Source organism: Zingiber officinale, chromosome 8A (assembly GCF_018446385.1).
Source record: "Zingiber officinale cultivar Zhangliang chromosome 8A, Zo_v1.1, whole genome shotgun sequence".
NCBI lineage: Eukaryota > Viridiplantae > Streptophyta > Magnoliopsida > Zingiberales > Zingiberaceae > Zingiber > Zingiber officinale.
Window position 1 is genome coordinate 125,871,701 of NC_056000.1, and position 15,043 is coordinate 125,886,743.

The following is a 15,043-nucleotide window of genomic DNA, read 5'->3' on the forward strand; positions in this document are numbered from 1 at the left end:
TCTTCCAACCTCGGATAAGATTTTCCAGGGACTATTAAAAGACCCCTAGACCTAGAAAATATTCAACAACTCAAGTATTCATTTCCTAGTAATTTTCTGAGTGTTCAACGAGTGTAAGAGCCTTCTCCACTTTCATCGAAGGAGATTTTTAGTGCTTACTTTTGCCTTGGATTAACAACCACCTAGGTTGTAACCAAGCAACTTCCTTTGCCTCTTTATTTTATTAGTTGTTAAATTGCTTTAGTTTAATTGTGCTACTAATCTTGTTTGAAAGATCGAGAAAGGTCCATTTTTAATTTACAAGCAATTCACCCCCCTCTTGCCGGCCGCACGGGTCCTAACAAGTGATATCAGAGCCAGACTCGCTTCAAAAGGACTAACCGCCATCCGAAGCAAAAGACATGGCCGAATCCAGCATCTACCCGCTAAAATTTGAGGGAGACTTCGCTACATGGAAAAAGCGCATGGAGGTATTCTTCAAAATTGATTTTGAAATTTTACTAATTATAAAATATAGTTTTGAAGCACCTAAGGATCAACACGGAGCCGAGAAAGAAGCGTACATATGAACGAAGAAGAAACAAACCGACTTTGTGGCTAATGGAAAAGCAGAGATCCATCTGGTTAGTGTTCTTCCACCCCAGAAGGTCAACCAGATTGGAAGCTACGACTCCGCCAAATATCTCTGGGAAAAATTTTTGGAGCTTCACGAAGGTGCTTCGGAAGCCAAACTAGCAAAGCAGGACATCCTCTGATGTCAGTTGACGAACCTCCGGATGAACAAGGGAGAAAAGGTAGCCCAACTCCATGCAAGGATCAAAGACCTGATCACTCAACTCAACAACCTCGGAGAAAAGGTAACAAATCGTGACTCTTTAAGGTACACACTTAACGCCTTTCCGAGAACTCAAGAGTGGTCAGCCTTAGTAGAGGCTTACTACATCTATAAGGACCTTGAGATAAGTACTCTTGAAACCTTATTTTCAACTTTCGAACTTCATGAATCTCGTTGTGTAGATAATCAAGAATTAGAAAAATCTAACAACATTGCTCTAAAAGCCAAGGAGGAATCAGACGCCGACACTCCCCTGGACGATGATGAAACACTTATATGGTAAGAAAATTTAAGAAATTTTTTAGAACTAATAACTTTAATCAAGTGCAAGCAAAGAAAAGAAAAGCAAGGAAGATAAGATGTTATAACTACAATGAAGAAGGAAAACAAGAAGAGACTAAGTACAATAAAGCACAAAACTCTGAAGGTGACTTGGGACTAGTTGTCATCAGAATCTGATTTGGAGTACGTTGGACTTGCACTGATGGCAAGTCACTTAGAGGAGGAGAGCATAGATGAAGGGGGAGGCTCCTCAGGAGAAAGCTGTAACGAGGAGGAAGAAACAGACTTTAGGGCCAATTTGATAAGTGAGGTATGTTTACTACCCCTGACCAGTTATATTCAGGCATTAAATCTATGACTAGATAATTATGTAAGCTAAAATCAAAAAATAATAGCTTGAAAAAAGAAAATTTTGAATTAAAAACAATCTTAACAAAAACTTGCCCTTTAAAAATGTATGATAAGTTAAAGAAAAAAATAAAAAATTAAAGGATCAAATTAAAAAATCTAGAAATTCTGCATGTCTTAATCAAACTATCTAGAAAAATTACAGAAGCCTATCTTAAATATCATAAGGGACAAATTAGAAAAATATCACAAAAATATGTTCCAAAGAAATTTCTTATTAACCCTGTAGGTAAAAATTTATTTTGGGTCCCAAAATCTCTTGTAGTCTAAATAAATATTTATGCATATTTGGAATATTAATTTCATTTGCAAAATATTTGAGGATTTATTTTAATGAAAATGAATTTTAAAAATTTAAACTAGCAAAACCTATATTTTTGTGCAAAATAATTTGTTTGTGCTAAAACATTTGTAAATTTTTCATGAAAATTTTTTCCTTAACCCTTAGAAAAGTTTCAAATTCTTTATCCAACTTTGTCTTTCCCAACTTTATTTTTGATGTGATCAAAGGGAGAGAATGAGAGTTGAGAGCTTAAGTCTAGGGGAAGGTTATATTAACTATGATTTTAACTATGACTTTATTAACTCTATGTTTTTTCCTTAACTTTAACTCGGGTTGATACACATCAAAAAGGAAAAGATTATTAGTACCTGAGGTAGTTTTCATGTGGGTCCTATGTGTATTTTATGTCTTGTGTCTAAGTGTGCAGGAACTTAGGAGCATAAGAAGTCGAGCGAAAGGCGCAGCAAGCGAGAAAGACGGCGCGGGAGAGAGTCGACGGGCTTGGTGCGTCCGAGAGACGAGGTGCTGTGGAAGAGTACGCTGGCAAAAAAGGAGCGCGCGGTGTTTCCGAGGGACTAGAAGTCGAAGCGGAAGTTTGCTGGAGGAGAAGGCCGGAAGATGGGTCCGGGTGATCCCAATTCCGGATGGACGAAATCACCCAGACGATCAACGCAGTGAAAAAGGGAGCTGCGAAGCTGCTGGAGGCGCCCTCAATGTAGTTGGAGGCACCTCCACGCCTTTATGTGAGAAGGCGCCTTCAACTCTTTAAAGACGTCTTAGACTGGGCAAAATGTAACTGTTAGCAAAGATAAAACCTTATCTTCGCTTCCCTTAGAGGCGCCTTCCACCTTGTTGGAGGCGCCTTCCAGTCTCGGATAAGATTTTCCAAGGGCTATAAAAAGACCCTTGGACCTAAGAAATATTCAACGACTCAAGTATTCATTTCCTAATAACTTTCTGAGCATTCAACGAGTGCAAGAGGCTTGTTTGAAAGATCGAGAAAGGTCCATTTTTAATTTACAGGCAATTCACCCCCCTCTTGCCGGCCCAACGGGTCCTAACAAATTCCACCACCAAGATTCATTATTTAGTGGTGCATGTCCCTTTGACTCGCCGAGTATACTCTTAGCTACTATTTTCAACTTTGATACTATCTTATCTCATGTCGTATTAGAGTCACCATATATTTCACCTAATACTTGTACTCCTACCTTCTCCTTAAATATATTTTGTTTCTCATCCTTTAACTTCCACCACTTAATTCTAGGAGTTATATATATTTTCTTTCTATTGATATTATGTTCGAGGCGTTTATCCAACACTACTAACTTATGTTAGGTAGTTAAACTTTATCCAAGAATGACTTTGCAATCTTTATAAATCTTTCTATCCTTCTTCCTAACCATAAGAAAGTTAATTTGTGATTTATTATTATCACTTTTGAACGTGACTAAGTGTTCCTCTTTTTTTTAAAAAAAAATGTATTAGCTAATATAAGGTCATATGCTATCGCAAAATCTAGTATAATTTTCCCTTCTTCATTTTTCATTCCAAACCCATAACCCCCATGTACCATCTCATGTTCCTCATTTTTCATTCCGACATGGCATTTAGATCACCTTCTATTAAAATTATTTCATTTGACGAATATTTTGTAATACTTCATCTAAGTCATCACAAAATCTTGATTTGGTAGCTTTATCTAATCCTACTTATAGTGCATATACACTAATTATATCTATAGTTTCTTTCGCCACTATTATCTTAAGGGGTATAATTCTATCTCCTTTTCTAACTACTCCTACAACTTCATCTTTTAACGAACTATCTACAACAATACCCATCCATTTCTTGTTTTATTCTTTCCTGTGTACCATAACTTAAAATCCGAGTTCTCTATCATTTTTGCCTTCTCACCTACCCATTTTATCTCTTGTACACCCAAAATATTAATTCTTCTCCTAATTATCGTATCTACTACCTCCATTGATTTACCAGTGAGAATTCCTATGTTTCATATTCTAAATTTTAGACTATTAATTTTCCTATTATATTTGTTCTTATCAAACATATGATGTGAGAACTCTTGCCTATTTAACACTACACCCAAGTTCTCAGGAAGATGTAGCAATCCTTGTTGATACGTTATAGTTGAACCTTACAATGCGAACTCTTGCATATTTAGCACTACACCCGAGTTTTGGAGATATAGCGGTTCTTGCCGAAACGTTATAGTCGAACCTTACAACGCGTTCCTTCCGGAGAATAACCTACCATTAATACAATAGTTTAATGGATCCATTTATTGAACATTTGTTATAGTTTTAACGTTGGCTGACAACCTAACATAACCGTGCTCCTTTATCCGGGCTTGGGACCGACCATGACTGATTCGTCATGAGCAAAGTTTAATTAAACCAAAAATATTAGAAATTAAATTGAATTTATTAAAAAAGAAGAAAAGATAGTAAATTTTATATTATTTGATAAAAATATAATGGTCGACCAAAGTGAAATCTCAGAGTTAATGATACGAGGAAAATATATTTTTAGAGGAGACATAGTTAAAGATAACCAATGTGAATTCAACACCTAACAATCATGGAAAAGAATATAATTCTTGTTACATTAATACATGTAATGACACTAAGGACATTTGATAGTGACTTAGAAACATAATGATAATAATGGGAAATTTTAACACTGACTTAGAATTCATGTCATGTTCAAATTGTTTTCCATTTGGCAACAATGACTTTTCTATATCAAAAACATTTGACGAAAAAAATTCAGCTTATTTCATTTTAATTATTAATGGATTGAAATGAATAACTTGTACATTTCCATAAATGAAGGATATAAACTTATATACTTTTGTTATGAATCAACATTAAGTTATTGTATCTATTCTATTATGTTATTAAATATAATTTATGATATTTAACATACTTTTAGATGTCAAAGCTATCATAAACTAGAATCAATTTTTAAAATAATGATTTAACTATTATTCGATACAATTCATTATTCAAATAGTTCATCAAAACGAATCACAATCTACCATGATTTCTTCACAAAAATGGGAATATTAATACAGTAGTGAAAATAGTGTTGTACAAACAAATTCAACAAGAATTAGTGAAGATAATAGTATTGTAGAGTGAAAATTTTATAAACCACAAAAAAAATTCATACCACTCAAGAATATGATGTACTTATTAAAAATAGAAACAGAAATACTTAATACTTCACTAAAGTCTAGAAAAACAACAATTTAATAAAACATAGGAAAAATACTAAGTGTAGAACAAAGAAAGGATATCGGAAATTTAGTCTCAAAGTGTAGAGCCATTCAAGAAACAAATATGCTTTTCCCACCTAAAAAATAAATAAATAAAATGAAAATAATCTCATTTAATTGGAGTAGTTTAACAGGTGAAGCAGAAACATAAACCAATGTCAGCTACAAAAAGTTTGTCCTAGGTGTACGTCTGTTTCTTCTTGTAATGTTGGTAAAGGTAATTAAAGCATGTGCCAATGGCCTCAAAAAATGAAGATAGATGATGATATAGTATGATACTCTGACTGAAGCTACATTCTAGTAATTATAATCAATTTAAGCATCTTTTTCTATTCTTTGATCATCAATTCATCACTGTCATCAGATAATATTTAAATAGGAATGATTTTTCAGGTAAAAAATAAAAGAAAAACCCCCAGCTTTGTTGCCTCCATCAAGAAGACAGGATCACTAGTAGAAAATAGAAATAAGAAGCATCAGAAATAAATTAGTTGATCATAGCAAAATAAAAACAAAAAGGAAAAGTTATCCTATGGCCAAAATATCAAGAAAAACATGTGAATAGATAGTCAGAATAGCATTTCACTATTTTCTTGAAGCTCATGCCTGAAAAACTAGATCTATCAATAAATAAGATCAGTGCATAAAACAAACAAATATAAATTGGTTGATTGATTGCTATTACCTCAAGTAATCAAAGTTCTTCTTTGGAAGGCCAGAATTAGTAATCGAAAATAACACCAGCAACCGCAGTACGTTGGCAAGTGATTCCTGCTTATGAATCATCTCCTCAATGTACTCAAAGCATCTGCTCATTCAAAAATACATATGTAGAAGCAGGTAAAAAATGAAAAAGGACAAGAGAGACTGAGAATCATTAAAGTTCCATATCAATTTCTAAAACGTCTAACTAGGCTCCTACTTACAATTACGAAAAGAAATCCCTAAGAGAAAGGATGTCAATTACATTTTATTAATTTTTCTTCTTTCTATTTATTTCATTTATTCTTTTTGAAAGTCTCCAAAGCTCTGTGATATCAATTTATGTTTCTTAGTTGAGTTCCTTCTAGATTTGGCAGAGTCAAGTTGGTGTTTCTTTGAGATTATAAAATGGTTTCTCGTCACAATTGTATTACCTAAGTAAATCTGATGAAGATTCAGTTACTAATATCCATAAATAAATCTAGAAATTAGAAGATAGAAACATTCCATTGACTCACACTAGCTTTGGCTGTAAAAGTTCCATAAGAAAATTCAGCAAATTTTTTAAATCATATACAACAAACTTCTAAAGTAACTATCACTGTGTAGTGTATAATTTGTAAAAATAGGTTACATGATTGTCCTCAGAACTGACTATTGTAGATAAAGCATCTCAATAGAAAAAGAACAAAGAAAACTGTCATAATGACAATTCCTAGTTCGGCTAATAAATAATTCAAAGAAAAATGCATTAGCTTACATGTCATAATTCTGGAGCTCAAGAAGTGTCTGTTCTATGTCTAGTCGAGCATGGAAAGATGGTTTAGAAGTAAAAGATTGCAGATGTTGAGCGAGGTTTACGTGTCTCTGAAGAAAAAGATAAACTGTAAGTTCATGTAAATGGCATTGAACAAAATTTAAATAAAAGACCACTTACAGCAATTTCAGGCAATGAGTTTAATTTCTTAACAAAATCCTTCAGCTCCGATACTGATTGCGACTGCCATATAAATGGGTGATGATAAGGTAAATAATATTCATAAAAGTATGGTCATTCAAACTAAATACCAGCGATGAATATGGTTCCAGCTATGTCAAACTTTAATACAGGATAACAGGAAGTGCATTCTTCATCAGTTAGAAAAGAAAATGATAAGTAATATGCCGCTAACTAATTCCAAATTCACTAGCAAAGTAGATTAAAAGATACAGTCATTCAAAACACAAACTATATGGTGCAGAATACAGTTCCTAGTATATCAAAATATATGACAGGATAGATGCAGCAGCATTCTTCATCAATTAGAAAACAAATATACTGCTAACTATGTCCCAAACTCACTAGAATACCAAAAGTAGATAAAAATGTTCTTCTAAAACAAAATAACCCAAATAAGTTGTTTAACTCCAAAAACATCAACAATAACACTAACAAAAAAATGGTGAGAGAATCATATATATATATATATATATATTATGAGAAAGGAAGACTGGATATGTTCTTGCAAATGAGGATTTGGTTTAAGTTGGAACTTTGAACTGATTCACCAGTGCTTCACATAATTTCATATTAATCAACTATGGAATGAATTAGTTGCTGAATGCAAAACATAACTCTCAGCAGAAGCATTCAATTGTTTATGTGATCTTAATTTAATGAGCATCCATGCTCAATTCAAAAAAGTAGATGTTAAATATACAATTTTGATTAATCAAAGGGCTTAGATAGTTCAATAGTATAATATGTTGTAATCAATAAACCCATGAAATTTTATCATATCCATGATTGAAGTTTATCATACTCAGTCTTCCTATTGCTACAGTTTTGTTCCACTTATGCTAGTCGAACTCTTAGTTGCCAAGCAAGTCGCAGTGATAGATATGCAGATTAACTGATTCAAATACCAAACGTTCCACTAGTATTTAATTTGGGTGATGAAATATTATGGTGCTAATTTGACTCTGAATGGTGAAATAACCTATCCTCATACCCAATACAAGACCCTCATTCAAGTATTAGTAGAGACTCCTACTAATAAGAGAGTAGTAAAGAACAAGATAAAAAGTCTAGATGTTTGTCATACCTTTAGAATTGGTTCTGTGAATTTTCACTTCAACTGACTATATTATTGTTTTCTAAAAGTAAATAAACTAAATAGGAAAGGATTAAAAGGGTGGACCACATCAAGAAAGTTCGGTCGGTGCCAAATATCAGCACTGAGGTGATACCATTTTGAACTCATACCAAAATTCGTACTAACAAAAAAATTTAACCATGATCCATCTTAAGGCATTAGTAACAATCACTGAATAAGTATCTAATAGCACAACCATGTCCTTTAACATGTGTGTTTTTCCAATAAATTTGAAATTAATTTAGAAGCAATATCAGATTTTTAACAAGACATTGTGTCAATGTTAAATTGTGCCATATAATTCATTTATTAACTATTAAGTTCAGTCACTAGCTTAAAATCTAGTTAGTTCACTCATTTAAGACCATAAACCCCTTCATTATCCCACAACTCTTCATGCTCATACATCACAATGTCCCCAAATTATAGTTCGACTCCACTATGAAGATTCAAAGTCTAACTCGTGTAAACACACATAACCAGTAACATAAAAGGCCTAATGGTAACTTTGTAATAAAAAAGGAAACCATTTGCAAATGCCATACCATGCTTAGAATAAGTTCATCTCTATATCATAGGTTAATCTAAATAAGAGAACTAACACCACCTAAATGTGTAAATTGAGTATTAGTTCGCTAATCCAAGTCTATAAATTTGCTTCATTGCTTAATTTAGTATTGTGATAATCTTGGTCACCTAAGGCCCAATGCTCTTGCCAAGACCTAACGTCTAGCCCTCACGCTAGAATAAACAATCACTCCTTGATGTAAAGAGAGGTAAAATGGTGGTTCCCATGGTCATACCATGCCATGCAAGACGGTCGACATGTATCATTATGATAAATCACCAAAATTCAATACCACTCAACACGAATGTTCAAAATCTTGAGACATACAGTAGTTTCGATGTTTGATTGAAAAGAGGTTGTTCGATACTGACGCTTCAATGCATGTGTCGGTGACAGATTGGAGGTTGAAGGAGGAAAAAATGTACTAAGTGGCATCGAATTTCAATAATTTACCAAAATGATATGTTTCGATTGTTTCGCAAGGCATGGTACAAGATTTAAAACAATGTCTTCGTCCTATGCTTCATCTCCTTCCTTCTTCAACTCCAATCTATTATCGGCACAATGCATCGAAACATCGACATGATACTAAAATAGTACCGTTCCAATCAAAGACCAAAACTTTGACACGGTTCAAGATTTTGAACCTTTGTAATTCCTTCAAGGCACATGAATCCTTTTCCAAGTACCTAAATATTTAGGATCAAGATGGCTCCAATACCACAATGACAAAACATGTATCTCATCAAATGCGATAACTAACTCATACATTTGTTAGGCTCAACCATTAAGCAAAAATATTTAAAGCTAAATTAATAATATATTTCTTGAGCCTATTAATTCCTTTAATAGCTCCAAACGCATCATGTGGGACTAAATAAGGACATTGTACCTTTATTTGTGCAAATAGTGTGCCTTTTAACATGAGAAACTAAGAAATGAAGAAACTAGCATTTTAATGGAAAAGAGCTTTATGATGGTACTTACTTGAGATTTAACTTCTGCATAATCTTGTTGAATTGAAGTTGCCTTCTGGCGCAAAACCTGCACTTGTTATCATGATTTAGAGAATAACTAACAGTTTATGATTAATGATAAAAGTGCAAAGCAAGTTCAATGCCGAAATCAAAGCAAGAAGGTGAAACAAGAAACCTGAACCACAACTTCAAAGTTCATATCTCGAATTTCCTTGAACAATTTGTCACTGGGGAAACAAAGGAAAAAAACGAATAGACAACTATACTCCATTAGAAACTTAAAAGTGGAACTTCAATTTAATTTTCTAGTAGGATGAATGGAGAAAAATGCAGCACCTAAAATTCCATATGCATAGATTAATCTACAATACACAAAATTCCTTTCCGGCCAGCTAAGTGTTTCTAATAAAAATGGGCATACCCTTGTAGTGGTAAACAACAAAAGAATTGCTCACTTTTATTAGCAATAAAAATCCATCATAAATATCTACCAATCTGTTTTTGTAAAATGTTTATGTTGTGTATTAAGTTTTACAGAAACTCAACAAGGGATCTTAAAAGCACAAGTTCAATGTTTGATCAAATGCATCCAAACCACTGTCCTTTTTGCTTTCTTCAAATGTTTATTTAGATTATTAAATGGCATTTTCTTCTTCTTTTTACAATCATTCAATGATGTCTTTTAAGAAGCAACAATTAAAATTTGCTGATCATTTTTCGAGGTACAGAAAGCAAGAACAAATTTCTAAATAGTTTGTCCCAGAAACAGGAAGTAATCTCTAATTCAATTATCTATGATGCCTCACGGAGTAGAAAACTCCAAACAAGGTAAGAGAGAACAATGACATGTCCTGCATTCCCGGGGAGGCCCAAAGACAACTTTTATGAACCTAGTGTGTGACAGTGTGTATGATTATTAGGCAGCCCGGTGCACGAAGCTCCCGCCATGCGGGGTCCCAGGGAAGGATCCATTGTACGCAGTCTTACCCTGCTTTTTGCAAGAGGCTGTTTCCAGGATTCGAACCCGTGACCTTTTGGTCACATGACAACAACTTTACCGTTGCGCAAAGGCTCCCGTTCAGTGTGTATGATTATTAGAAAAACAATAATTCACTGTGTAATGTTAGGATATTTGAGGAAGACCTTTTCTAGCTAAGAATTTACCCTTCTATTTCCCCATATGCTCATGGGGTCCTTAGTTCATAGCCAAGACTTAATCCACTTAATGCTAGGCAAACACACCATGGTTCAATATTGAGAAATTAATTATAAAAAAATAAACATAAATTGTATTTATTTATTTAAATCCCATAAAAAATTATCATGAAAATTTTATAAATATTATAGGCATACTTAATCTCACATGAATAGACTAAATATATACCTAGAATTCAGAGGAACCTTGACCTTTTTTCCATCTTGCTGGCTGCCCATAACAGTGGTATCAACCTCCACTGAACCATTATTGATTTGCAAAATCTACATATTAGCAATTTTCACTATGGTAGCACTGAGGTGCAATAGAATTACAGAAAAGTCAAATGATTGAGTAAAGTTTTAATAAAATAGTACCAGACAAATTGTTCATTACATTCTTTTAATAAACCAAAGAAATGTTTCATCCAAATTATCCCCTAAACACAGCAGACGAACAGAACCAATCATTTGCCAGATTTTATTCATGACTTAGTTCGAAAATAATAGGAATTTATCATCCAAGTATGTAAGGGAATAGAACTATTCAATTACTCATTTTTTAGGTGATGTAGCAGCAACAATCTTTCAGGACATCATCAAGTTAATAGGCATATTAATAAGTATGCACATCAAGATAGTGGCCAAATTTTGAATGTACACAGTTGCCCACATAAATGGTGGTGAATAGGTTAGCAATTTCAATTCACAAGAAACTAAATGAACCCAAAATGAGTTTTACATACAAATTTACTGATGCCAAAGGTAATAATTTTCTTTTTCAGTTCTTTTTAAAAAAGTAAAATGATCTAGCAAACATATTGGTTCATAGTTAAACTTTAAACTCATAAAAAATTGTTATTGTTTTACTTTTATGACTAGTAACTTTACTGTCAAAGCTCCCCTTCATTATAGATACTATTAAGCTATATTTAAGATGTTAACGGTTGAGTTCAAATTTTAATATTATCTCGTCAAATTTTTAGTAATTGTTGAATCTTTTGCCACTATAATATATAAATTTAAAATCTATATTTTTATTAACAAGGCCTGACTACAATGTCTCAACAAGAACCATTATATCTCCGTGAGAACTTATAGTGTAATGTTAAATAAATAAGAATTCTCCCACCCTAGGTTGGATAAGAACAGACATTATAGAGGAATATAAATTATCTTAAATTTAGAATATAAAATGTAAGAACGCTCACTGGTAAAGAAATAAAAGTAATAGATACAATAATTAAGATGATCAAGAGAAGCATTGTTTTCGATTTGCAAGAGACAAAATGGATAAAGGAGAAAGTAAAGAAAATAGAGAACTCAGATTTTAAATTATGGTATCAGAAAAGAAAAGAGTAAATAAAAAATTAAGTATTATTATAGATAATTCATTAAGGGATGAAGTAGCGGAAACAATTAAGAATGGAGATAGAACTATAACTCTCAATATAAAAGTAGTAAAAGAAATTATTAATGTAATTGACATATATACATCCCATGTAGGATTAGAAGAAGACACTAAACATAGTTTTGGGAAGATTTATATGAGATAGTACCAAAAAAAAAAAATTGACAAACGAGATTATTTTAATAGGAGATCTAAATAGGCATGGCAAATTAAGAAATGAGGAATATAATACAATACATAAAGACTGTGTTTTTAGAATAAAAACGAAGAAAATTTACATTATATTTATGATAGCATATGGACTTATAATAACTGATACTGTTTTCAAGAAGATAGAATACGTGATTATGTTCAAAAATAAGAATAATAAATCACAAATTGATTTTCTTATGGTAAAAAAAAAGAATAAAAGGAATAAAAAAATTTATCAAGATTACAAGCTCATCCCGGGAGAAAATTTAATACCCAATATAGGATATTAGGAAAATGGTTTTAGATACGCCCTTCAAATGTAGCATCTGTAGGAGGAAAATGTGCATGGCTCCTATAAGCAAATGGTGGAAGTTAAAGGATGGAATGCAAATTACCAATAAGGAAAGGGTAAAATCATAAGTATTATAAAAATACATGATGACTTGAATACAAGATGATATCAAATTTGAAAACGATGGTCAAGAGCTTTCTCTGTAAATCAAGAGGGCAAGCATCACAAAGAAAAGAATCTTGATGATGGAATGAGGAAGTATAGAAGAAAGTGATAGAAAACAGCTATAAGTTACTATAAGTGACTGTATACTTATAAGAACAAAGAAAACTTAAAAAACTATATAGTAGCCGAAAAAAAAGAAGTCAAGAATTAAGTGAGTGAAGCTAAGAATGAAGCTTCCGAATACTTGTATTGATAGCTTAATACAAAAGAAGAGGAAGGGACATCTATAGAATAACTAAAGCGAAAGAGAGTAAAACAAGAGATCTTATCTAAATAAGATGCATTAAAAATGAATCTAATAAGTGAAGGATAAAGCAAAAAAGGAGTGACGAAAGAGGTATTGTCACCAATTTTTTATTGAAAGTTTAGGTGACTATCTTAGCTTTGGAAATTTTAATAAAGGTTAAGTGACCAACTTTTCTTAGGAAATTTAAATAGGTCAAGAGTATAGAAATTCAAATTTTTATTTGAGAATTTCAATTTTAAAAGTAGAATAGGCATTAGATGTGATGCAACATAGAAAAGAGATTACACCAAATAATATTCCAATAGCAACATCACAGTGTCTAGGGAAGCAGAATATTGAATGACTTACAAAATTATTCAATCTAATATTGAAAATGAAGAAAATGTCTGATTAGTAGAGGATAAATACCTAATTCTCCTATATAAAAACTAAAGAAACATATAACATTATGCAAATTATAAGGGCGTTAAGTTAATAAGTCATGCAATGAAACTTTGAAAAATAGTGATAGAAAAAAAAAAAAAAGTCCAATATAATCAAAATCGATTTAGATTCTTACGGCAAGATACAATTGATTGAAAATCTTAAGACAATAAGCAAAACTTACATATGATATTGATTGGCATTGAAAAAGTTTATGACAAATTCCCAAGAAAAATTATGTAGAGAATTTTTAAAAAGAAAGGTGTTAACGTAACATATATTGAAATAATTAAGAATATGTATGAGGATGTAATAATAAGAGAAAAAACTCCAAGAAATATGCTAAGAAAGTAATGAATGAAGCCAAGAATGAAACTTTTAAACGCTTATATAAAAAATTGGATATACAAAAGAAGGGGGAAAAATATTTACAAAACAGTTAAAGTGAGAGAGAGAAAGATAAGAGATCTTATCAAATTAAAGATTAATACAATAGGGTATTATTAAATGAAGAGGAAACAACACAGCGACAGAAGAGGTTTTTTCATCAATTTTTAATTAAAGTTTAGGTGATCAACTTAACCTAGGTAATTTAAGTAGATCAAATGAGTATAGAAATTTAAATTTTGATTGCAAAATTTAAACTTCGGAAGTAGAATAAACTTTAAATACACAATGGAAAAATAATTAGACATTCAGATAAAGGTATGAAAGTGCCTAGGTAACAAGGTATTAAATCAATCTGATATTAAAAACAAAAAAATATAGGGTAAGTATTTTAGTTCCCTATATAAGAATAAAGGACACGTACAAAATTATGTAAACTATAGGGGTATTAAATTAATGAATCATATCATGTGGCAAAAAGGCGATTCGCTCGCCCCCAGCGCCCCCCGCCAACCTGTCCCTAGGTCAACACGGAGGAGGTAAATCACGGGTGGCTACTAGCCATTAGTGCAAATGGTCAATAGAAAAAAAACTAAGGAGATCAAGGTAATTGAAAATTAATTTGGATTTATATCTCAAAGGTCAATAATAAAAATAAAAATTATGCATCTTCTATTGCAAAGAAGCAAGACTTACGCATAGTATTCGTCTACCTAGAAAAAGTTTATGATAAAGTCTTTGGAAAAATTATATAGAGAATTCTAGAAAAGAAAGGTGTTAGCATAGCGTATATTGTTTAAAAAGAGTAAAGACTTCAAGCGGATTAACTGATACGTTTCCTATAAAGATAAGGTTATATCAAGGATCAGCTCTAAGTCTCTACCTTTTTACACTGCTCATGGATGAACTCTTTGGATACATCCAAGATATGGTACCGTGGTACATAATGTTTGTAAATGATATTATTTTGATAGATGAGACACATGAAGAAGTAAATGTTAAACTCGAATTTTGACAAGAAATACTAGAAGTGAAAGGTTCTAGGCTAGTAGAATAAAGACAAAATATATAAAATTTAAATATAGCAATATTAGACATAATGAGAAAATTGTCAAAATAAAAAATGGCGAATCGTTTGTTTTAAGTATTTAGAATCATTTTTGCAAAAGAATAAAAGGATG

At 32.1% G+C, this 15,043-nt stretch overlaps 1 protein-coding gene across 1 annotated transcript in view; it reads right to left on the minus strand.

Annotated features, from left to right (window-relative positions):
* Window positions 1–15,043, minus strand: part of LOC122010151 (vacuolar protein-sorting-associated protein 33 homolog) — a 54,433-nt gene that overhangs the window by 20,678 nt on the left and 18,712 nt on the right. The window contains exons 10-15 of the mRNA XM_042566579.1: window positions 10,876–10,970; window positions 9,667–9,718; window positions 9,502–9,558; window positions 6,749–6,811; window positions 6,572–6,678; window positions 5,795–5,917 (exon numbers count right to left, since the gene is read on the minus strand). Of these exons, the coding sequence (XP_042422513.1) occupies window positions 5,795–5,917; window positions 6,572–6,678; window positions 6,749–6,811; window positions 9,502–9,558; window positions 9,667–9,718; window positions 10,876–10,970 (497 nt within the window). The remainder of the gene's footprint in view (window positions 1–5,794; window positions 5,918–6,571; window positions 6,679–6,748; window positions 6,812–9,501; window positions 9,559–9,666; window positions 9,719–10,875; window positions 10,971–15,043) is intronic.